This window comes from Colletotrichum scovillei (genome assembly GCF_011075155.1).
Source record: "Colletotrichum scovillei strain TJNH1 chromosome Unknown Contig00006, whole genome shotgun sequence".
Classification (NCBI taxonomy): domain Eukaryota; kingdom Fungi; phylum Ascomycota; class Sordariomycetes; order Glomerellales; family Glomerellaceae; genus Colletotrichum; species Colletotrichum scovillei.
In genome coordinates, this window is record NW_023336264.1 from 299,449 (window position 1) to 321,354 (window position 21,906).

At 53.3% G+C, this 21,906-nt stretch overlaps 6 protein-coding genes across 6 annotated transcripts; 1 reads left to right on the top strand and 5 right to left on the bottom strand.

Moving 5' to 3' along the window:
• Window positions 1–480: 480 nt before the first annotated feature.
• HER10_EVM0004535 (uncharacterized protein) lies at window positions 481–4,115 on the bottom strand. The gene has a single exon (XM_035474177.1). The coding sequence runs from the start codon at window positions 3,976–3,978 to the stop codon at window positions 496–498; it is 3,483 nt and encodes a 1,160-aa protein (XP_035332509.1). The 5' UTR covers window positions 3,979–4,115; the 3' UTR covers window positions 481–495.
• Window positions 4,116–4,374: 259 nt separating this feature from the next.
• On the bottom strand, window positions 4,375–5,506 carry HER10_EVM0005251 (thioredoxin). The gene is made up of 3 exons (XM_035474873.1): window positions 5,337–5,506; window positions 4,855–5,273; window positions 4,375–4,791 (listed from the first exon to the last, which is right to left on the bottom strand). Exons 1-3 carry the CDS (start codon window positions 5,410–5,412, stop codon window positions 4,636–4,638), a joined length of 651 nt encoding a protein of 216 aa, XP_035332597.1. The 5' UTR covers window positions 5,413–5,506; the 3' UTR covers window positions 4,375–4,635.
• A 174-nt stretch (window positions 5,507–5,680) lies between these two features.
• On the top strand, window positions 5,681–6,837 carry HER10_EVM0005701 (uncharacterized protein; the record flags this gene model as incomplete). Its single annotated transcript, XM_035475307.1, has 3 exons — window positions 5,681–5,771; window positions 5,822–5,922; window positions 5,976–6,837. The coding sequence occupies exons 1-3, from the start codon at window positions 5,748–5,750 to the stop codon at window positions 6,835–6,837; spliced, it is 987 nt and encodes a 328-aa protein (XP_035332665.1). The 5' UTR covers window positions 5,681–5,747.
• A 754-nt stretch (window positions 6,838–7,591) lies between these two features.
• On the bottom strand, window positions 7,592–10,941 carry HER10_EVM0012602 (glucan 1,3-beta-glucosidase). The gene is made up of 5 exons (XM_035481995.1): window positions 10,058–10,941; window positions 9,845–9,980; window positions 8,407–9,722; window positions 8,121–8,346; window positions 7,592–8,061 (listed from the first exon to the last, which is right to left on the bottom strand). Exons 1-5 carry the CDS (start codon window positions 10,327–10,329, stop codon window positions 7,648–7,650), a joined length of 2,364 nt encoding a protein of 787 aa, XP_035333528.1. The 5' UTR covers window positions 10,330–10,941; the 3' UTR covers window positions 7,592–7,647.
• A 2,021-nt stretch (window positions 10,942–12,962) lies between these two features.
• Window positions 12,963–14,818, bottom strand: HER10_EVM0005181 (lipoyl synthase). Its single transcript, XM_035474804.1, has 2 exons — window positions 13,630–14,818; window positions 12,963–13,531 (listed from the first exon to the last, which is right to left on the bottom strand). The coding sequence occupies exons 1-2, from the start codon at window positions 14,588–14,590 to the stop codon at window positions 13,233–13,235; spliced, it is 1,260 nt and encodes a 419-aa protein (XP_035332592.1). The 5' UTR covers window positions 14,591–14,818; the 3' UTR covers window positions 12,963–13,232.
• A 301-nt stretch (window positions 14,819–15,119) lies between these two features.
• On the bottom strand, window positions 15,120–17,420 carry HER10_EVM0000059 (uncharacterized protein). Its single transcript, XM_035469854.1, has one exon. It carries the CDS (start codon window positions 16,539–16,541, stop codon window positions 16,224–16,226), a length of 318 nt encoding a protein of 105 aa, XP_035331994.1. The 5' UTR covers window positions 16,542–17,420; the 3' UTR covers window positions 15,120–16,223.
• Window positions 17,421–21,906: the final 4,486 nt, after the last annotated feature.

Sequence of the window (21,906 nt, forward strand, 5' to 3'; positions counted from 1 at the left end):
GATGCAGAAACAATGTGGCAGACGCATGACGAGTAACCTGTTTTGGCTGAATTGCTGAGATACTCGCTTTTTACTCCGTCTTTAAGTTGAAGTTGTGCAATTGCGGGTTACTTTGTAAGTTTCTTTTTATCTATCAGGCACCTTGGATATTTCCTCGTATCATTCTGAAAGGACTGCCTTCAAGTTCGCATTTTCTTTCAAAAGGCCCTAAGCTGTAGGGTTTTGTTAGCGTCTTGCTACAAAGGCTCACCCTAAAATGGCCTGACGAATAAACCTGCGTTATTCGCTGAAAGCTATTGAAAGTAGGTGTTCTATAATTTCCATAGAACTGTTCAACATATTTACAGCGTGTCTAGGTCGAGGTCAATGGAGCTCACGAGGGCGATTGTCCATTAGCCACCTTCGATGTTTATCTACAGGTGGTTGTGGGCGAGATTCAAGTGACTCGAAAGAGCCTATCTCTCATGTATATCATCTGATCTCACTAATATTAAATTATGCCTCTACAATTCTGGCTTTGTCCTTCTCCGCGGTTTGCTTCTCTAGACACTTGATGATTCCCTTCATTGCCGGTGAACTCCCAATCTTCTTATGCTTCTGAGCCACATCCCGGGCATACGCCAGGGGGGTCTTTCCATGGGGACCTTCCACGGTGAGACTTGCGCCTTTCTCAAGGAGAAGTTTGAAAGACGCCTCGAAGCCGTTGCGGATGGCGTAGTAAATTGCAGTGTGTCCAGTCTTTGAACTCGCGTCGATGTTGGCCCCTCTCCCCAGGAGCTCTTCAATGACAGCCGTTCGGTCTTTCAGAACGGCCCAATGCAGTGCAGTGCGGCCGTCCGTCTCGTCTTTCCGATCAATCCTTGCACCTCCCTCTACAAGCAACTTGACTAGGCCTACGTGCCCAGCTTGCGACGCTAAAGAGAGGGCAGTCAGACCATTCGCGTCCTTGCAGTCTACTTTGGCTTTTTGTTTAATCAGTGCTTCGGCTGTCTTCTTGTTGCCCTCCTCAGCCGCGTTTGCTAGAGGTGTGCATCCATCTTCGTCTTTAGACTCGATAGAAACCCCCCGATTGAGCAGCAACTTGACAGACTCGGCACATCCATATCGTGCCGCTGAGGCTAGCAATTCTTCCCCCATGCTCTCAATCACTTCGTTACTCGAGCCGTGATCTATCAACGAGCGGAGAGGCCCAGAGTTTCTTCTGTTCTCGGCTGCACTCATTAACGGAGTAACACTTGACGAGCTCTTGGCCGTGGCGTCAGCCCCTTCCCTGAGGAGCAACTCCACAGCCTCAGTACACCCATATGCTGCTGCATAATGCAATGGTGTCCATTTCTTATCTTTGCTGCGTGCTTTGATATTGGCTCCACGATCAATCAAGACACGTAGGACAGCACTGTCATGGCTATCGTCGTACTTGGCAGCTTTACATAGAGCAGTCGCCCCATACGAACACGGTGCTTCGAGATCTGCGTCTCGATCGAGGAGCAGATTTATTAATGCAATGGACTTTGCCGAGACCGCAAGCTCCAGTGGCGTTTCGTCATTTTCCGTCTTGGCTTCGATATCTGCTCCTCGATCCAACAGCCACTGCGCGAGCAAAACATTGTTTTTGCGAATGGCAACGTGTAAAGGCCTCCGACCATCCTGGTCCGTGTCTTCTGTATGCGCGCCCCGATGAAGTAACAGCCGAACAGCTGGTAAGAAGTTCTCCGAACAAGCACGATTTAGAGGTGTCCTCTTGTAGCCATCCTTCGCGTTGACGCTGGCGCCATTCTCTATCAGCCAAGTCACAACTGACAGGTTCTTTTTGATAATCGCCCAGGCTAGAACACCGCGTCCTTTAGAATCATTGAAGTCGAGGCTTGGAAGAGAATCTTTCAGAAACTGCATCGCGGCAATGTTTCCTTTGACGACTGCTTGTAGAAACGTCCTCTGCAATACGTCCTCCATCGATTGGATTGCTTCGTTTTGCTTTTTCTTGGCTTTGAAAAGGTCTTCGGACAGATAGGACACAACAGAGTCTTTCCATTTCGACGCCCTCTTCTCTCCGCTGGCCGAGTGCATTCTTTGCGCCGTGGAAAGTGTCTGAAGAAGTTTCTTCTCCATTGAGGCGTACTTTTCCTTGTCTCGGGAGGACGACTCGAGCCTTTTTTCGGACTTTTCCTTTTTTTGCACGAGATCTCTCTTCTCTGCCTCAAGCTGATCGAGCTGCCGCTGTACATCCCTGAGTCGTGCTTTTGCGGAGTCAAGAGCTGTTGCCTCGGTCTCTAAGGAACTAATCGACTTGTTAAGCTTTGGCGTTATATCTTGACTTTCCCGGAAGATGCTCTGCACGTTTACGCTGTGATCGAGAAGCTCAATCTCAGACGTCAAATTGACAGTGGACTTTGGCTGGCTGCTCTGTGGAACCACACTCACGGCATAAACCGGATGTACACCTGCCCCGTGTCGCTGTCTAGAGACTTTAGCTTGAACACTCATGGTCCCGTTGTAGGCGCTTCCGTTCCCAAAGGTGTATTCTTCCACTAGTGGAGCATATGCAATCTTCTTCAGGGTCGTCCCTCTTGATGCGATCATGGCGTGACACTTTGCAGCTGAATGAGTCTTCGTCGATGTGAGCTCTAGGGCAAGTATAAAGTCGTTTGAATCATTTTCAGAATGAGCATGTCGAAACCTGGCCCATGTTCGCTGAGTCGATTCCTTGTGGAAGTCCATGCCGGTATAGAGGAAAGCATTATCCTTGTCCCAACAATCAGTCGGCCAGACGTCGATCAACTCGAGGCCTTCGGCAAGTGCGTTTTCGACTGAGAATCCATAGCGACAGTCCTTCACCCGAGTTTCTTCGGGACTAATCGACGCCAAAGCATGTATGGATGATGCTGGCGTATCACACGCCACGTCTGGCAACATTGTTGTCTTGCTGTTCTTCGGTCTGACGTACTCGCCACCTGACTCTCCGGGCGCAATGCGGGAAAGAGGAATCCCTACTACTTTCTCCCTGCCATCGTTGTCGTATCGACAGCTGAGAAGGCCATATGTGACCCCGGAACGATCAGAGTGAAGTGGGATTCGCAGTTTAAGGTAGCCGCGTAAGATATTCCCCTCTATCGTCGGAGTGCGGTTTTCCCTGGATGCAACCTTCCCACAGCCTGCAAATGCTGCAGGAGATGAGGCTAGAATGCCCCCAACAAAATCCCTTGGGCGGTTTCTAGAATCTGCCACAGTGATTTGTGGCCTTAAGCCCCATGCCAAGATTGAGTCGTCTGTAGTGGCGTTGATTATCGTATCTTGAAGCCGGATGAAGGCACCATCGCCTTCTCCATATATCAGTGACATGACAACGTTGAAGATACCCAGAAGCGAATACGCAATGTCTTCTGCTCTCTTGGTCTCTCGATTCGAAGCCCAAGACATGCGTTGTGCCACACTTGCTTCGCGTAGGTTGGAGGCACCCAGTAAAAACCGTGCCGGGATACCTGTTATGTCTCCTACGACTTCGGACAGTTGCAGCTTTGTACCCAAAGCTTGCCAGTCGCTACTGTAAAACATGAGCTCGCTCGGGGCTAGCAGCTCTTGCAAGGTCCATCCTCTCGTGAACCAACGACTTTTTCGAAACTTGGATTTCCACTTGGGATTGTCCTTCGAGGGTACATCTTGGAGGAACGTATAACAGGTCTTTGCTTCCTGGTACCAGCGGAACATGGAGTTGATCGCCTCGCCCAACTCGTTAGCATTGGTCTTGTCGATACAGCAAGTATCAATCCAGACATAGTCGAGTCCATCGGTTTTAGCTTGTCGCAGGCAACCTTCAAGCTTGATCGTTCCGATTCCCGGCTTGTCTGTGTCGCCTTGCTTGATTTCGCGGAAAGATATCTCCTCTTTGTCTGGCCCCCAAGTATGTGATAAGATGGCATACTTCGGTTTGTCGGCATGGAATTCCTCCAGTAACCGGGTATGAACATTGATGAGATGCATGTGAGGCGAGGGAGCCGGTTGGACTAGCTTTGAAGTCTACTATCCTGAGTTCAGGAGGATGCTCTCGGGGCTCTCAGCAAGAGTAAGAGCCGAGACAAAGGAGGTCTGATTCAAAAAATGAGAGAACGTAATAATATGTGCATGGGAAGAAAATAAGGGCAGAAACGGTGAAGTAGAAATGAAATGGGAACCGGGTTTAGAGAAGTAGTAAGCCGCTAGACCAGGCAGTCAGTGGAAGAGGGGCGGATAAGCAGGACAAGCCCCGTCAACAGAGATTCTATTCGCCAGCCTCACGTTGACCGAAGGCAGCTGCGGCCCCAGACAAGCGCCTGCAGAATGCAGCATGTTCGATATGGACACTCAGCCCCATACTGTCTGGCTTGCGCCCCGATTGCCATTTCATCCGGAGCATGAACAGTCGCGAAGGGTTCCTCCATTCTAACGATGCGAATTGGCTGAAAACGAGCTATGTACTCTATCGATGCCAGGATGCGATAGCTTGGTAGAGGCAAGTTAGCAGGCTACTAATCGCTTGCGACGGATTATGGAACTTGTCGTGTATAACAATCAATGGAAGGATGCTCTTGGAGCCCAGTAGGGCTTCTATATACTCTCAGATAAATAGCCCCAAACGCCTTTCGCCTGTAATCGATCATATCATTCATCGCCGCCCAAATCAGCCAGGGTCTTGAAAGCTGGTCCCCTCGGCGGCTGTCTCGTGCCGGGGCCAGCGCTCTTTGTGGATTTGACCGTCGGTGGGGGCGGGTTCACGCGGTTAAATTGCGACATCTCGGCCGCCTTGTGGGGATCAATCTACCAGTCCGTCAGCAGGCGGTTCTTCTTGCTCCCCTTCGGATCGACCGTGAACCAACGTACCGCAAACAGAGACACCAGATACAATCCAATAAACGTAATGATGTTGCTCAGAATATCGCGGTAGTGCCACGCAAACGGCCGCTGGAGGCTCGCCCGCGCGGGCTTATCCCCGCCAAGCGTCCGGCCGGGGGTCTTGAACGAGGCTGCGGAGCGGCCGCCCTTATCAGGGAGCTTCAGCGCGTTTTGAATGGCCTGTGTGAGGGCGGGCGGGTTCGCACCCTTGATGGTCTCGATCGCCTGTCCGCCGTGGAAGATGATGAAGGTGGGCATGGCGCTGACGCCGTGAGTGCGGGCGATGGTGGACTGGCTGTCGACATTGATCTTGCAGAAGGCGACCTTGTTCGGCTTGGAATGTTCTTTCGCGAGACGTTCGACGTGGGGTGCGATCTGCTTGCAAGGGCCGCACCAGTCGGCGTAGACTGTCATGGGGTTTGTCAGCGATCTCTCGGATGCGCGAGGGGACAGCTGAGAAGACCACTTACAGTCTGCGATAACGACGTTGTTACCGCTTAGAATGCCTTGCCATTGGCCAGCGGACTGGATGTTGATGAGACTCATGGCTTCAATGACTTGGCAGAAAATAACGAGGGCGATTCATATGTTGGCGCAAGTGTCACGAAGTTGAAAGGAGACAGAATTGAACCCTTGGGAGTCGGCCGCGGCGTAGCTGACGGATAGCTCGCGGCCTGGTCCCAGCGGAAAGGTGGCGGGTACCTGAATAGGAAGGCGGCCAGACTTGACTCCGCAGTTCTGCCGGATTTACCCCAGGATTATCGATAGCGGGACCATCACCCAGAAACTTTTTTGGGACGCTGCGAACATTGCCCCGAATTCTTCTTCGAGACGACATTTCCAGAGCTATCAGAATAACCTGCGCTCCAATTCCCTTCAAAATGGCCTACGATCAAGGAGCAAAGGTAATCCTATGTTTGGAAAATTTTCCCAGACATTCGCTAATTCGCTGCAGAGAAGAAAGACTGACGAGGGCAGCTATGTCGACCCTTCGGAAAGCGGTAGCGGCCGCAAGTGGACAGTCTCGGTTGCAATTCCCAGCAGTATTCTCTCAGAGTATGATCGCAAATCATATAATGCTTTTGTTATAGAGATTGACCTTTTCTCAGTGCTCTCACAGCTGAGCGCCGCAATTCCGTAGCCGGCCTCATCGCCCGCGCTCTCGCCGTCTTCTCCGTCGATGAGATCGTAGTCTTCGACGACAGCCCGACCGAATCCCGCCCCAAGAGCGTCGACACAAAGGCCTACACCGGCGACATCGACCCCTGCCACTTCCTCGAGCACCTCCTCGGCTACCTCGAAGTCCCACCCTTCATGCGCAAAATGCTCTTCCCCCTCCACCCGAACCTGCGCCTCGCTAGCCAGCTGCCCTCGCTCGAGATGCCGCACCACCCTAACCCGGCCGAATGGCTTCCCTACCGTGAGGGCGTCGCTGGCAAGGGAACGCCCCGGGGCACCATGATCGATATCGGTCTCAAGGACCAGGTCCTGATCGAGGACGAGGTGCCCCCCAACACCCGCGTGACGCTGTACCACCCGGACCAGAGATCGCAAAAGGCCGAGGCGTGCGACCCGTCGGCGCCGAGGGAGGAGGGCGGCTTCTACTGGGGATACCAAGTCCGTCGCGCCAACTCGCTGACGGCGGTGTTCACAGAGTGCAAGTTCGAGGGTGGCTACGACGTCAGTATTGGTACATCGGAGCGCGGACGCACACTCTCAGAGGCCTTCCCCAGCGTCGAGCCCCTAGAATTCAAGCATCTTCTCATTGCGTTTGGTGGACCCAGAGGTATCGAGTATGCGGCGTTGAACGACAAGGAGCTCGAGGGTATGGATATGGGTCCTTCAAAGGCCAAGGAGCTGTTCGACCACTGGGTCAACATCTTGCCTGGCCAGGGCAGCCGTAACATCAGGACAGACGAGGCTCTGTGGGTTGCGTTGACGAGCATGAGAAGGTTGTGGTATGAGGTCTGATACGCTCTGTGATGTTCAGGGGCGCTGTGTTGGACCGGCATCTTGACGGAGACATGATACCCATAATAAAAGTTTGATTCCATGAACTGAGTCTTTCGTTGACGAAATCTCATCGTGCAGGCTGTTGAGGTTTGTGAGAATACTGTTCATCTCAGAGAGACCCGCTATGCGCCATCATTCAATATGCCAAATACATGAAGGATGATCCAGCAAGTTGGATGATATTCAAGTTTATAGTAAATGGATTCATCGCTTATTGCCATGCGACACGAGTGTACCAATGATAAATTAACCAAAGCAATTGTCGCTGCTATTCACTGAAAGAGTTTGTTCCATGACATCTCCTGCTGCTGTCACAAGAAAAAGGAGCGGCGGTCGCCCTTATTTATCCAATCTTCCAATCTTCACTGCGTTTTTAACTCCTGCTGAAGGGACAAGTAATTCGCCCAGTGCGAATCCCAAGTCGATCCTACCAAGGACGATAGCAAAATTCGCACTGTCTTGCGACTCTCGTCTTCCTGGGTGGGGTTAAGAATGCAGTGCAAAAGGTGTGGCTGCTGTGAGATGGAAGTGACAGGGATCGCGTACGTAGAATCTCAGGATTGGCTAGCAGGACGAGGGGATGGCGAATCTATTCAATAAGTGAACGAAACCCATGCTGACGTCTGATATCATCAGTCCAGCCTCATCACTCTCCGACAAACGGTCTCTGAGCGGCATCATTCACGCCAACGAAAGATTGGTCTCAATATGGTGATGACAAAAAAGAATTAAGAATATCATTACTTATACAGCCAAGAAGTAAACATCTCAGTGCTGATACAAGGCAATACCAGCCGTGAACCCGGCAATATTATCCTTGTAGAATGCCACATCCTTTCCATACCGCGTAACCATGGCCGTCGTGCCCACAATCTGCAGGTTGTAGATGTCAAAGTTATCCGTCGCGGTGCAGTTGCCCGGCGCATCGCGCACATCGACAATGCGCTGCTGGCACCTTGCTCCGGCGCCGATCTGGCAGCACGCCGTGCTGTAGTTGTTGAAGAAGGAGTAGTGTCCAGCTCCGAACGCGACGACGTTCTGGCTGCCGATGACACGGAGACCCCAGGCCATCTTGCAGGGCGGGCCGTTGGGGTCGGCGTCCTTGCATTCTGTCTCGAAGTCTGGGTCGTGGTAACCCTTGACACGGGGGAAGGGGATCGTGGCTGGCGGGTTGGGTTGGTACTAGTCGTCAAGGTCAGCTTCATCTAAAGGAGTTGGTTTCCATAAGAGGCGATACGTACGTAAGGAGTCTCGGACTGAATCTGGCCCATATAGACGTCCCTGGTCTTGAAGAGCATGTACTGGTAGAGCGTGTGGTGCTCAACTCCAGAGGCGGACAGCCAGATCTTGCCGGCGGTCGACTCGATGAGCAGACCACGACCGTTGTAGATGGTGACCTGCTTGTAGTCGGGGTCCTCGAGGTCGTGATCGGCAGTCCAAATCCAGCAGTTCTCCTGGAGAAGTCCACTGTAAGATTGTCAGCCTGCATTGTTCACAGAAGACGATCCAGAATCAGGGGTTACTCACGAAGCAGGCTTGGTGATGTGCATACTCATCCATGCCGCAATGCAGTTCTTGTCAATAGTATCCGCGGTGACAGTCGCGTTAGGAGTGGTAGGGCACTCCTTCAGCTGTTGCTGCGTACCAGCGAAACCTCCGACACGAATATGCACATCCCACATACCAGAGGGCTCACCGACAGTGTTGAGGTTGTACTCAATGACCTTGGCACCTGGGGCAGATCCGCGCGTGGACACAATCATGTCAGACCACTCGATCGTTCCGCACTGGCCCGGGATAGCAACCTTCACAACGGGATGAGGCTTCTCGATATCCTGGAACTTCTCACCGCCGCCCATGATGATGGATGCCAGAGCCTCACCCACAATGCGAGCTCCGGGAGGGATGAAGACGGTGTCGGAGACGTAGTAAGTTCCCGCGTCGACGAAGGCGAGGAGGCCAGCGGCAGGGTTCGAGGCGACGTAGTTGAAGAGGTTGTTGAGGGCCACGGTGTCGTCGGTCACACCGTCACCGCGAGCGCCGAATGAACGGGCCGAGATAACGAGGCTTGAGGGGACATCTTCATAGTGCGGCTTGGAGCGCTCGTAGTACTTCGTCGTGCCGTTGGCGGAAGTTCCGAGAAGGGCCGGGTAGACGGGGAAGTAGCCGGCGTCAGAACCAGTGTAGTCCGTAGGACCAGAAGGGGTGTAGATGTGACCCATGGCGAAGCCCTGGGAGACGGTGGCGCTCGAGGTTCCTGCGATGATCGTGTTGTTCTTGGGTCCGAGAAGAATCGTCTGGACCTTGGAGAAGGCAACGTTCTCCATCACCAAGGTGCCGGCCGTCACCGGAACAGTAACGCCAGGCTCGCGGCTAGTACGAATAGCCGTCTGGGTGTTGACAAATTCAGAGTCCAGAAGAGTGATCGAGGAAGTGCTGTTGTCCTGCATACGGATACCAATACCGCAGTTCTCGACGTAGATGTTCTTGTACGTCCAGCCCCAGTCCCAGAGCTGGTTGATGGCTACCTGGGCGTTCCAGAAGCGAAGATTGCGTGCAGTATATTGCTGATTGCCAAAATTGACGCCGTATTGACCTCCGTAGAAGTCAAGATCGTTGAGAAGGCCGCCGGAACCCTCCTCGATGAAGATGCCGACATGCTTGCTCGCCGCGCCCTCAGCAAGGCGGAACTCGCAGTTCGTGATAGCAGTAGCCTGCGAAGAAGGCCAATGGATTCCAAAAGCAGCAGCAGAGGCAGGAATGGATGTGGTGTCGAAGACGAGGTTGCGCACTTGTCTGAAGAAGACGTTGGTCGCGCCCCAGCTGAGGCCATTCGCGCCATACTGTGGTGGGTGTGTCAGTCAATTACTCCACGCACAACACAACTAATGCAATTGACATAAGTGAACAAAGGCATTTTTTCCATGACTAGGAACCATAGAATTTCGAATATTGATTTACATACCGGGTTGCCGTCGAGGAGGCCGAGGGTGGTGTTGGTGGGGAAGTCGGCCACGGCCTTGATCACCGGGCGATCGGTCGGATCACCAATGATTTGCGTGTAAAAGTAGTCAATGATAGAACCTGAAATGAGATAAGTTCTACAATAAACCGTCAGCTAATTCATCCTTTCTCATTCTTTTCTCATTCAATTGCATTGCAACTCTCTAAGACTCACCCGGGAGGGAAGTAGACGGTAGCAGGCGACGTCGTCTCGCCCTTGCACTTGCCCGGCGCGCACCGCTCACCAGAGCTGATGGCCAGGTTGATCGCCGCGGTATCGTCCGTCACACCGTCGCCCTTTGCGCCAAAGTCCTTTACGTTACGGAAGACCTTGTAGTTCGGGTCCGGGTGGTAGGGAGAGATGCCCTGGTGGGCAATGTCTTCCATCCAGTAGGCCGCTTTGGCGAGGGTCGCGGCCGCGAGCCAGAAGGCGGCTGTGACGCGCATTTCGACGGATTGCTTGTTGATTTGCTTTTCGAGTAAGGTGAAGATACTATGATTACGAGGAATTTGAATGAGTGTGGTGAAAGTGGGAGCGAGATAGACTGCGCTGGTGGGATTTCAATGAGTGGATGAGTTCGGAACTCGATGGAGTGATTTGTGTAATGAACGTGGTCACTTCCCCTCCTGGACAATAAACCAGCAAGGTGAAAGATCAAAAGAGATGGGAAAAAGAGAGGCGTGAGCAGGAAAGTCAATCAAGTAATAGAAAAAAGGAGTGGCGCGATTCTCAGCAGAATCAGCAATAAGGGCAACGGATCAGAGAGCTATAGACATTCAGGGACCCCCAGCAGTGGGACGAACCTTGAGATCGGGTAGATGACTACTCACACTCTCAGGCCCGTACGTCCCGAGTAAGTGGAAGATGAGTACAAATAGGCGTAGGGAAAAAAAGAAACAAAGTTGACGGAGCGACAAGGGGTGAAGGGCGACAAGCCCGGGATACTTTATTAGAGTTGGGCTGAAGTGGAGGAGACGAGGTCGAGAGAGCTGTGGGAGCCGTGGAACGACGGGTTCAACGCTACTCAGCCTCTCAGGAACCAAGAACCGCGCTTCTGCGGGACGTTTTGCCGTTCGTTTCTTGATAGACCAAGAAATTATCAGAAAAAAAGGTTCTAAAAAGGGATAGACTGGGGGGGGGGGATGAACGTGGGCAGAAAATCAAAAGCAGTGTGTCTCATTTACTTAGCTTCCCGTAACTTTTGGTCCTGCTTTACTCCCTCACTCATTCCCCGCGCGCGTCTTACTCAATTCGCTTCCCAACGCTGGACAGACGGGCAAGATGACTGTAGATGCTATGTCATGCGGGGAAAAAAAAAAATGACCACCAGATGCGTAGACGTAATCATGCCGGCTCAGAAAGCATTGTTGCCTCTACAATGACCGGGTGAACTGCTGCACATCTCATCATTTACAAGATTCAATCAAAAAGACGCAAAGCTTCCAATATTTACTTCGCGGCCCAACGCGCTGACGAGGCAGTCATCCGCTAGGCGTCCGAAAGGCGTCTTGTGGCTGGCTGTCCACGCCGTTCAGGTACGCGAGACTTTGACAAAGAAAGCAAGCTTCTTACTCAGTTGTTTTAGTGTGAATCCAGCCTACGGATACTTCACCAGCAACCCACGAGGGGGGAGGTGGAGTGCATTGGAGCCTTTAGATGGTGTGCTAGGCCTGTGTGGGATAGGTCGGGGCGGGAAATGATGAATGAGGGGGAAATGAGGGACGCCTCCGGGACCGTGAACGCGCATCATTATTGCAGGATGCATATGCAGCTGCTGATCAGCTTTGGTGCTGGTGATCTATGGATAATGTAGTGTGGGTGAGTGAGCGAAGAGAGGTGGGAGAGCACGCATGAGAGCTTGGCCGAAGGGGAGATGCATTTCGCGGTGAGAAACGAACGTAGTAGAGACGCCCAGGATGTCTTGGTCTGAAGGGAGACAGTGATGAAGTGGAATTCCACTCATCGCATGGAACGAGGGGGGACAGAACGTTGGCCGTTGGCGTTTACTCCCAACGGGAGCCTATGCTCTAACGCGATGTTCGGCGATGCTAATTCTTGACCAAGGACACTTATGGTCTCGTTTGTTTCAACTTTCAATAATCGCTTTTGGTAGATCATAGATGTCGCCGGGGATGAACGGAGAAGAAACTTTTCGGGAAAGATGACAGGAAAAGGACCAAGCTTCTCCCCCGCCTGGAAAGAAAAGTGATGGGACGGTGCATTGGTGTTGACCGGGGTGGTCCAGGCCAGCTTTTCTCTCGCTTTGCGGCTACCAGATTCTCGGCCGCTCCCTTGGCCATTGGGTTGGTACATTTATCGCCTGTTCATTGATGCATGAGGGTAGCATCGCTTATCCTCAAAGCCAACAGCTCCCCTGTAGAAATGCTCAGCTGAAAAAGCCAAGATCAAAGCAGACATGAGCCGCGTATGCCCTCATTCTCAGGCGCTCATACCTCAATAGGTCCCGTGTTATTTAAAGGGAGCCTACGGGATAAGAGGTGCAGACCAAGAAACACATAAGTGAAGGACTCCTTTCTTGAAGACTCGACCGTTGAGGTGTCTCTCCATTCACACGCACTAAACCCCGATTCAAGAAATAGATAACAGCCCTATCCGGTGAGTTTCTGAACGCGGAACACGCATCAGGAACGCCGGGAAATTAGGGCCTTCTTCCAAGACCACGCCGTCTTCTCCCTTCTAGGAGCTGAAGATGCGGAAATCCGACGAGTCTGAACTTTTTCGATTCCTGCCTCCTGAATCCGATCTTGGCTCAGACAGAGGGTTCGTAGATTGGTATGCGATTGCCAGGAACAGCCACAAACGAGGCGACTAGGTGGTTCGAGGTCTTACACCTCAGGATTCCAAAGATTCATCAATCGGCCGAGTTCTGATCGTGGTTCAAAAACGCCGAAGACCACCATTCGAATTGGCAGAGCAGTGAAAAGAGGAAGAAGTAAGGTTGGAATCATACGAGTAGATAGCTCCAGATCCACCGTGCGCGAGTTGGGTCATCATATCCCTTCAAAATGGCACGTACGGAGTCCCATCAGACCAGGAAGTAGATTCATAGCTCTTAGTGGCCATTGTTGAAGACCACCCGGCACCCGTATATTCTTCTAGGTCTACTATGCACCTAGGTTGTATGTCGAAAAGTGTGCCACCCGGGGGTAGAAGATGGCGATGCCCATGATGAATGAAGTTCCCGTCGTCCAGCCCAAAAATATTAACGCCAACCATGCCATCTAACCCCCTTGACAATTATCCATCTCATCCCCTGGTCTATTTCATCACCATCCTCGCAGATCGTACATCCTCAATCCTCGCTGCCAAAGTACAGCAACAACACGGTCTAAAGCGTCTTGAACCCCTCCTCCAGGGCGACAGTCTGGCCGAGCCTACCGCTCGCGGCCATGCCAGCCTTCTCACCCGCCCTCTTGCGCAGCACGTTCTCGATGAACGCCTCGCCGGCCTTGTAACTGCTCCGCACCAGGGGACCACTGGCACAGTACAGGAATCCCATATCCAGTGCGCGCTGCTTCCACATCTCGAACTCGTCGGGAGTGACGTATTTCTCGACCTTGAGGTGGCGCTTCGTCGGGCGCATGTACTGACCAAAGGTGACGACGTCGACGTTGGCTTTGCGGAGTTCTGTGTTTCCCCAAATGTTAGCTTTCTTTTCCCCGACCTTGACTTCAAATCAGGCGGTTTCCTGACTGTGAACCAGAGAATGACAGGGACAAACGTACGCCTCAAAGCATCCATAATCTCCTCCTCCTGCTCTCCCAAGCCAAGCATGAGACTCGTCTTGGTAATCATCTCCGGCTTCACCTCCTTGACCCGCGCAAGCACCTTGATACTCTGCGCAAACGTGGCTCTCCGATCACGCACATACGGCGTCAGCGCCTCCACCGTCTCAACATTGTGCGCATACACATCCAGCCCGCTCTCTGCCACAATCTTCACCATGTCCAAGTCGCCCATGAAGTCGCCGGTCAGCGCCTCGACCAGCAGACTCGGCTTCTTGGCCTTGATCTTGCTGATCGTCTCAGCGAAATGCCGCGCTCCGCCATCCGCCAGGTCATCGCGGTCAACAGACGTCAGAACAACATATCCCAACCCCCACCTAGCCAGCGCCTCGGCCGTGTGCTCCGGCTCGTGAGGGTCCAACGGCGCCGGCGCGCGGTTGGTCTTTACACTGCAGAAACGGCATCCGCGCGTACACGTGTCGCCCATGAGCATGATGGTCGCCGTCGCCGCGCTCTTGGAGGAGCCGCCCCAGCACTCGGAGATGTTGGGGCACTTTGCCTCCTCGCATACCGTGTGCAACCCCAATCCGCGCAAATCCTTCTTGATAGACTTGTAGTTCTCGTTGCCGGCGGGGATGGGCGTCTTAAGCCACTCAGGGAGGCGGGTGATGGTCTTCTTCTTGCCCGTCGGGCCCGTGACCTCGACGGTGCGAATCTCATAGGCCTCGGCCTCGGAGAGGGCCGCCGGGTCGCCCTTGCTCGCGATGAAGTCGTCCAGCGACGCGAGGCTCTTGTCCTTGAAGTAGGTCGGTCTGCGGGCTTTCGGGGGTTGCGATGCTGCTTCGGATGTTGTGCCGAAGGTGGGAGGAACGGTGGCGAAGGCTCGGGAGCGAGCCGACGAGGCGAGAGCCCGCCGCAGAGGAGCCTGCACGCGGGCAAGAGGTGCCATGGGCGATGGCATTGTGATCAATTGTCGTTGGCGTTTCGCTCGGTTTCCACTCGAAGTTGCCCGTGTGATTGCTGCAGCCGACGATGTTGCTGGCGAGAAAGCTTGGTTGGGAGGTTGATGCAAACAATAGCTGTGATGGGGCAAAAAAACAGGTCCCAAGAAAATATGACCACTAGAAATTAGGCCCTGCAGCTGGCTACACCCCCCGGTCCCCGGATTGAATCGGCATATCGGGGGGCCGTGATTGAGCCTCGACCAATCAGAATCGGCCGGCCGTCTGACAGCGGCAATGCTTATTAAGAAGGCTTATCGAAATGTCGGCGTACCGGGGCCTTCCGTCCCAACGGTTTCGTTTTTCAAGGGCCGAGGGGTCGTTGTCTTACTCGCTTCCCGATTCTTTCCAATCAAGAGGTCAGGATTGCCAATGCTGCGTGGGATCACGAGCCGAGTGCTCATGTCCCTGTCACTTATCGCGGTAGGAGAATGCAAGGGTCTGATGGAACAGAGCCATAAGCTCATGTCAATGAATTCGTTCAACTATGCTACCAGTAAATGCCCCTTCACAAGTCCTTAAAACTCCTTTCAATGGCCTCCAAGCCCCCCTCGCAAGGCAAAGTCGTCTCGGACCATGCCATCATTCAATCAAAACGGTCGTCAATCCGAAAATATCAAAGCAAATCCATCGCGTCCTCCTACCGACCGGGCAATGTGAGACAGCGAAACCCAAGGTTGAACCTTCGAAAAGGGCTACCTCGGAAGTGCAGCTTGATCTGTCCAACCCCGGCCGGCAACTATACAGCAATAGGGGTATCAACAACTCGAAGAAGAGTGAAACTTTTGTTCCATCACGAGAACTCCGGTAAATCCCTAAATCATCCATCCTGATCATTTCCGTCTTAAATCCTCCCTTGAGAAAAGACGTTGCGAAACATCTCGTAAATATCATTTCCAGCCAGCAAGCACACCTGCAGCAACATCAGTGCCTTGCCAGGTACTCGAGCCAACGGCAGCCCGATAACCATCAGACGTCAATTGACTCGATGCCATCCCCAACACGACTCACCAGTCTAGAAAACCAGACAGCTGATTGTGTTCGAGAAGGCCCTGGGTGATCATGGCTAATGACGTGCGTGAAGGGCAGATCGACTACGCATTCCATGCGACCCTTGTGCTGCTGGGGAAGAATCGAAACATTAAAACATGAGGTGGCAAGCCGTCCGCCACCCATAAAAGAAAGGCGGCGGAGAGTCAGTGTCGTTTGAAGTGAGAGTGAAAAAAAGGTTGATCGCTGTCAAGAAGCCCCAGTTGCTAGCGTGTGGGTTCCTTTCCTGCAGGATGGCGATGCAAGCATCGCACATGGTTGGTGTCGAAGAGGAATAGGGTATAGTGTGTGCCGTCAACTCAAGTGGTTTCCCGATTCTCAAGGTCGTGAAGGTCGTAAGAATAGGCCGCGCTCACATCGGTAGCGATGTTGCGCCGAACCAGGGTTGGAGGCGATGGCAAAAGAGAAGGCTGAAAAGATGTCGCATCGAAGAGTTCGGTGTGGCAGTAGGATGCGGCGGGCAACATTCCTCCAACCACATCGCAACTTTAAACCCGACCTCCATTTCCTCACATCTTCGTCTTGCGCATCCAGTGATGCGCTTTACAACATAACAGCAGCGACCATACCAGCAACACCAGCGAAAGCCAGGCTACCAGCGTTGAGAGCGGCGCCGGCACTGGACTTCGAGGTAGTTGCAGCAGTAGCCGCGGCAGTTGCAGAAGCAACAACGGAGCCGGTGGGCTTAAACGTCGCGGTGCTGTTGCCGGTGCCGTAGGTCATGGTGGTGGTGTGCGCGCGCTCAAGAGTAATGGTCTTGGTCTGGGTAGCCGTGGAAGTAACCGTCGTCGTATCGCCGCTTGAGGTCTGGGCCAGCGCCAAGACGGGCAAGAAAGCAGCAAGAATCGTGGTGACCTTCATTGTGTCTGTAAGTGGGCGTTTTTTTGGTGATTGTACTGGTCAACTGTCGAAGCCTGACGAAGTATAGACCGAATGGAATATGTATGTGCGTCGGAAGTAATCCGTTCAACACTATGATGCGTATGCTTGATGTTGGGTCTCTCAAAGATCGTGATGTAAGTCGAACTGCTTGACTTGGTGCTAAGGTGGATTGGAACAGCCAGATGTATATGTGTGTTGGCGTGTTTACTGTTGTGTCTAAGCCAGGGCAGTGAGTGGTTTTGGCGGGGAGCGCTTGTTGTTGGTTTGCGACAAGAGGGCGTCTGTCCGCGGATGTAAATAGGAATGAGTGTTAGTCCGAATACTTCGAGTAATTCAGGTTTGGTGATGTTTGTTTCAACGACTGTGCGTGAAGCGAAAGAAGGGTGAAGCAGTAGGAGACTTTGCCAACGAAGTCTGTGGGTTATGGATCGGGGGGGGAGTGGTTTGAATAAGAGGATGCTGGAGAGAGGACCCAGACTCGCGAGAAGTGGGAAAAGACGTGGGTTTTGGATGTGGGGAGACAAGCGACGGGGGCAGGCGGATCAGGCGAGGGTTACGGATGCAAGCGTCGGGTGAAAATGAGCAGCAACAACGAAGTACTCCGTACCTTTACCCGGGGGCCTGGCAACCTGGGAGTCTGGGAGACGTCTGGAGGTCCAGGATCCTCCCAGGCGGCAGGGCCTCATCCCCGTGGACTGTGAGCCTGTGAGGTGACTGGCAGGGGCGACGACGATGCACGCGCCGACAGGGAAGGCGCTCACACCCAAAATGAAAGCCAAGCCTGGCCCACGAAAGAGATGGAGGAAGGAAAGGACGTTAGCTGTGGTCCGTGAGCCTGTGAGAGGGCAAGAGGTGGAGGTGCTCGGCCCTACCTTCCCTGTCCTTTCCTGCCAGTTCTTTCCAGATGTATCCCGGGGAAGGAGCAAGCAAGAAGAGACGGCAGGTACAGCTGGGACGGGACAGTGACACAGGAGGGAAAAAGGAGATGAGATGCTTGCTGCGGTACGAGTCGCAAGTCGGACCTGGTCTGCTACTGAGAGTCGGCAAAAGCCAACCGGATTGTCGCAACAGAGGCCATCGTCACTCGGCCGGTGAGGTATCACAGAGGTAGCTGCAAGGTACCCGTGTCCAGGCTGCTCTGTTTAACCCTGCTGGCCATGCTTCAAGCCCACCATCCTCCTAGAGGCGCTAAGTACAGTGAACCATTCTACTCGCCAAGATTTAGCGGTGATTATTTGTACACGCGACCACCCGTATGCAGGCTCAATATGCAGGCAGGGGTCTGGATCTTCGCGGGAAATTAAGGCGCAAAAGCACAGCATTGCGTTCGCTGGCAGTCGACCACGTTACCTTGCGCCTTGCCTTGATGCGCTTTGTGAATGGATAATTGTGCAAACGACCAACCGCCAGCTACTCATCACGCCAGCAACGACGGATCGGCAGGGCGTCGATTGGAAGCTGTTCGCTGTTTGCCCTGACGCAGTGACAGCGCTTTTCTTAGAAGCCTTGTGTGATCCTGACGCGGGCTGAGCACGATCCGCAAGTCTCAAGAGCCAGCAATAGAAGCAAGAACCCAGAATAAGCAACATCCGTTGCGGGCAGTGACAAGCGGCGCCATGAATAGCGCCATTCTTCTCTGCTTCTTATTCTTCCGGTTGATTCCAAGCAGGTAGTCCGACTCCTGAGTCCTAAAAAGTCGCTCGGCCGAGCTAAGACGGAAACAATACCTTGTGCCGGGCGAGACAAGCCCAACGGTTCATCACTCGGCTTGCTTATTCTTGATGTCCAAGACAAAGTCAGGCCGGGGTTGACAGAAGGAAGGAGAGAAAGGCATTGTTACCAGCCGCAAACGGGCTTAGTAGGCGGTGATTGTTCGTACAATGCTCTCTAACAGGGCGAATAGCGGCAGCATTATTGAAGAGTTAAATGGCATAATTTGCACCTCGTCATTTGGATCCCCTCCCAAATGCGACACAGATTGCCGCGAAATGGACGAAATGGGTGGCACACGAGGAAAGAAGAGCGCGAATCGTCCATTCCCGATACAGCGACAATGCGAGTGGGCTTTTCATAAAAGATTGAATTGCACAATTTCCCCGAGCCACCAGCGCCTGGTGATTGGTCTAAGGTGCGGTGGAAGCGGGACCCAGCTGGTGAGACCCATCACCCAAGGCTTCTTCTCCTTCCGTTTCGCGGCTGGCCAGCTCGTTCCTGCATTTCACTGAGAAAATGGTTCCTGACGCTAAGCCCTGGACGGTCAGCTCAGAGTGTCTCGTGCGCTCTGACTGGCCGGGGGTGCCTGAGTGCCTGCAGCCAGTTGGTTGGTTGGCTCGTGAGTGGGGAGGAGCGTTAGGGAGGGACGGGAAAGAAAGAAGAGTTTGCCGTCAGTGCGGTATTTTGGAATTTGGAAAGCACTGAGCAATTGGGAAAGACGGAGGGAAGTCACTGAGAAAGTCGCTTCCAGTAGGGGCAGCCAGCAAGGACTCACCCTGGTTGCCTCCCCCGGTTCCTTCCCAAAAGTCGAGTGTCAAATCTTAGGATTCTCTCCTTCCTTCCCAGAACGTTCGTCCGACGGTCTGTGCAGTCGCAACATGAAAGTGCAAGTCGCAGTTGCTCATCGCCCGGGAAATGTCATCATCCTTCATCCCTATTCCCCGTTCAGATCACTTGCGGAGAAGCCTCTTTTAGTGTCGATTTTCTCGTTCTTAATCTTACTGACTTACGCCGCTGCAGCCTCTCCGTACGGATATTCTTCGTCCGGGCAGAAGGTCACTTTGATTCCATCTCGCAGCTCGCAGCCCATCCGTCGTCAAGTTTGTACGGGGCCGGCCGTCGACGGTAATCAGCAGCGACACAACCCGGACACAATCGTCCCATGTGTCTCAGTCCCATCTTTGTCTCTCCGTCCAAACTCGCACCTCAACGATAATCAAACTTGGGGGCTGCAGCTGCAACCACAAATCCTCGGATGAAACCCGAAATCCTCCCCACCGTCATGTCCACCAACATGGACCAACCTGAACTTCTGGAGATCACGCCGGAGATCAACGATTTTGGTGGGCCAACATTGCTGTGAAGTTGTGAACTTCTCAAGAGGGAGACTCCCTTCTCGCCAGGGACCAGCGGCCGGCCATGAATAATGGATCGTGAGCATCGCCTAGGTCCTCACGTTGCTTGACATGGGAGTCTTGACTCTGGACGGCCCAAGCTTGCCCTCCCCTCTCCTTGACTCCTCCCACTTCGCGCATCGCTCGCACTAATTAGAACCTCGTCACCTCGCCAGTCGTCGCATGCCCCCCTCCTCGTTGCCCCTATCCGTCGCAACTTGGGCACAAACTGCAAGGCCCTTCAACAGGCCCTCGTCGCAACAGGGCCATCGTGACTCCTCTTTCGTGCCACCAACCCGTCACCAGTGTCTGCGGAAACTGCTCATTCAGACGCACCACGACCGGCCACTACCCCGTACACGTTGCTTCCCGGTGCTTCGCTGCCACAATGTGAAACTCGACTTTGTGTGGCCCATGAGAGGAGGTCCCGGGCGCTTACATACACTACTCGTTAGGGACCTGCGAGCAAACCAATCGATCAAAGTCCTGCTGGATTGAATCGTCTAGGCCGCTCATAAGGCCTACCGAGACCCACGGCTGCCACCGCAGCTAGTACGGATACTTGTGAGAAGGCTATGTTCTTGGTAACAGAGAATGTTCTGGAGTCTGCTGTGAGTCCTATGCATTGCAGCTGGAAGCTCGCGGTAAGTGCGCCGCCTCCGCTGGTGGACTAAACCAAGATAGGGCACACTCAAGCGAACCCGGTCAATGGGGAATGATTTCTTCTCTACGTAGTCAACGCCCGGAAGCGTAAACGGTTGCCCATCCATTCCGCCTTGTCCGTGGCAGCCTGGCCCGATCTCGACCTCTTCGACTTAGCAAACGTCTCTTGGCAGAGCTTTTTGCGGGGTGGTCTTGTCCTTTGACGGACCGAAAGGGGGGGCGAAAGAAGAAAATTCACAGCTGTTGTTGCACGCCACCAAGTACGAGGATGAGACGTTGCGATATACTTAGACAACGGCTTCCAACGTTTTTTTTTTTTTTTTCGGTGGGTCGAGGATCGCGTCGCAGCGCCGGCGCTTTGCGGACACCACACGTTCCTTTGTTGGTCTTGGACCATCAATCAGTCTCCCTCTGACCTCTTGTCCCGTCCTCTACTGCGGTAAGCTGCGCGCTCGCTAGTTGCAGCGTCGGCCGTGGTACGCGAAGTTCGAATATCATGCAAAGACACCGGCCAAACTCAAGTCCACCCTCTTTTTGCTTCTGTGTAGACTGCACCTCGTAACATGTCTCGGACTCTTCGTCTCAACGGCCACATGCAGCAGCCTGCAGTTCGTATGCGCAACGCAGGCTGCCGCTGCGTCCTCGGCATTTGAACCCCAATTATGCTGCACGAACAATGACCTGCAGCACAGCAAACATACCTTGAGCCAGGTTACAGTCGTCCTGGAGCCGTTAGAGCATCCTCCAACATTGGCCGATTCACAAGAGATTGCTCTCCCTCAGATTCCCTGTGCCTCAAGAGTCAACGGCAACTTCGACTCGTGGCACAACATGACGTTGCTGTTCGAGTGGGAACACAGCCATGTGGGCTACGGCAAGAAGACGACAAATCCATGGGTTCCGATGGGTACGAAATAGGGGACCTTCTCCTGAGGAACCCGGACGGCGATTCCTCCTCCCATTAACTTGATGCGAAGCGATGTCCGGAGCCCCGCCCCCGTCTCCCGATCCTTGAGCCGATTATCCAGCTCCCAGCAGCAGATTCCCTCGTCAGCGTCGTCATCGCCGTCGTTGGCATAACAGATTACAGTCACTAGACAACCTATGGACCGTGCTACGAGGATGGCCCCAAAGTAGGATTCGGCTGAGGAAGACAGCTTTCATGCAGCTGCCTCTAGAACGTCATCCAAGCGATCGGATTCAGGAACATCGATAATCATGGAACTCCAGGAGGATAGGTATCAGCAAGTACTTGGGTCACAGACGACCAAAAGCCAATGAGTCGTTGTTGCTGTTAGGCACCCTGGCGGCGTCCGATCTTGACATCCGATGAAACAAAGGCCGTTCATCTATCGGCTGCGTTTTGAAACGGAACACATGGTTCGTCTGAGCGTGCACTTATTTCCAAACCCTTGGGGTCAGTGACGAACATGGGCTGGCACCAGTCCCTGCATCTACGGATTGGCAAACAAACGTGTGCATCTGTGCAAATCAAGCTCAGACGATGCGTCTGAATTTATGAAAACTTCGGGGCCGAAATAATCTCGATATCGCCGAACGTTGCACGTTGTAAG

Excerpts from the sequence above, each read along its gene's own strand:
- HER10_EVM0004535 (XM_035474177.1), bottom strand. The coding sequence starts at position 3,978 with ATGCATCTCATCAATGTTCATACCCGGTTACTGGAGGAATTCCATGCC.
- HER10_EVM0005251 (XM_035474873.1), bottom strand. The coding sequence starts at position 5,412 with ATGAGTCTCATCAACATCCAGTCCGCTGGCCAATGGCAAGGCATTCTA. Across the intron at positions 5,274-5,336 it reads CAACGTCGTTATCGCAGACT|TCTACGCCGACTGGTGCGGC; the intron begins GTAAGTGGTCTT and ends ACCCCATGACAG. Across the intron at positions 4,792-4,854 it reads ATCTGGTGTCTCTGTTTGCG|ATTGATCCCCACAAGGCGGC; the intron begins GTACGTTGGTTC and ends ACGGACTGGTAG.
- HER10_EVM0012602 (XM_035481995.1), bottom strand. The coding sequence starts at position 10,329 with ATGCGCGTCACAGCCGCCTTCTGGCTCGCGGCCGCGACCCTCGCCAAA. Across the intron at positions 9,981-10,057 it reads ACCGTCTACTTCCCTCCCGG|AACTTATCTCATTTCAGGTT; the intron begins GTGAGTCTTAGA and ends GGTTTATTGTAG. Across the intron at positions 8,062-8,120 it reads TTCAGTCCGAGACTCCTTAC|TACCAACCCAACCCGCCAGC; the intron begins GTACGTATCGCC and ends CTTGACGACTAG.
- HER10_EVM0005181 (XM_035474804.1), bottom strand. The coding sequence starts at position 14,590 with ATGCCATCGCCCATGGCACCTCTTGCCCGCGTGCAGGCTCCTCTGCGG. Across the intron at positions 13,532-13,629 it reads GATTATGGATGCTTTGAGGC|AACTCCGCAAAGCCAACGTC; the intron begins GTACGTTTGTCC and ends GGGGAAACACAG.
- HER10_EVM0000059 (XM_035469854.1), bottom strand. The coding sequence starts at position 16,541 with ATGAAGGTCACCACGATTCTTGCTGCTTTCTTGCCCGTCTTGGCGCTG.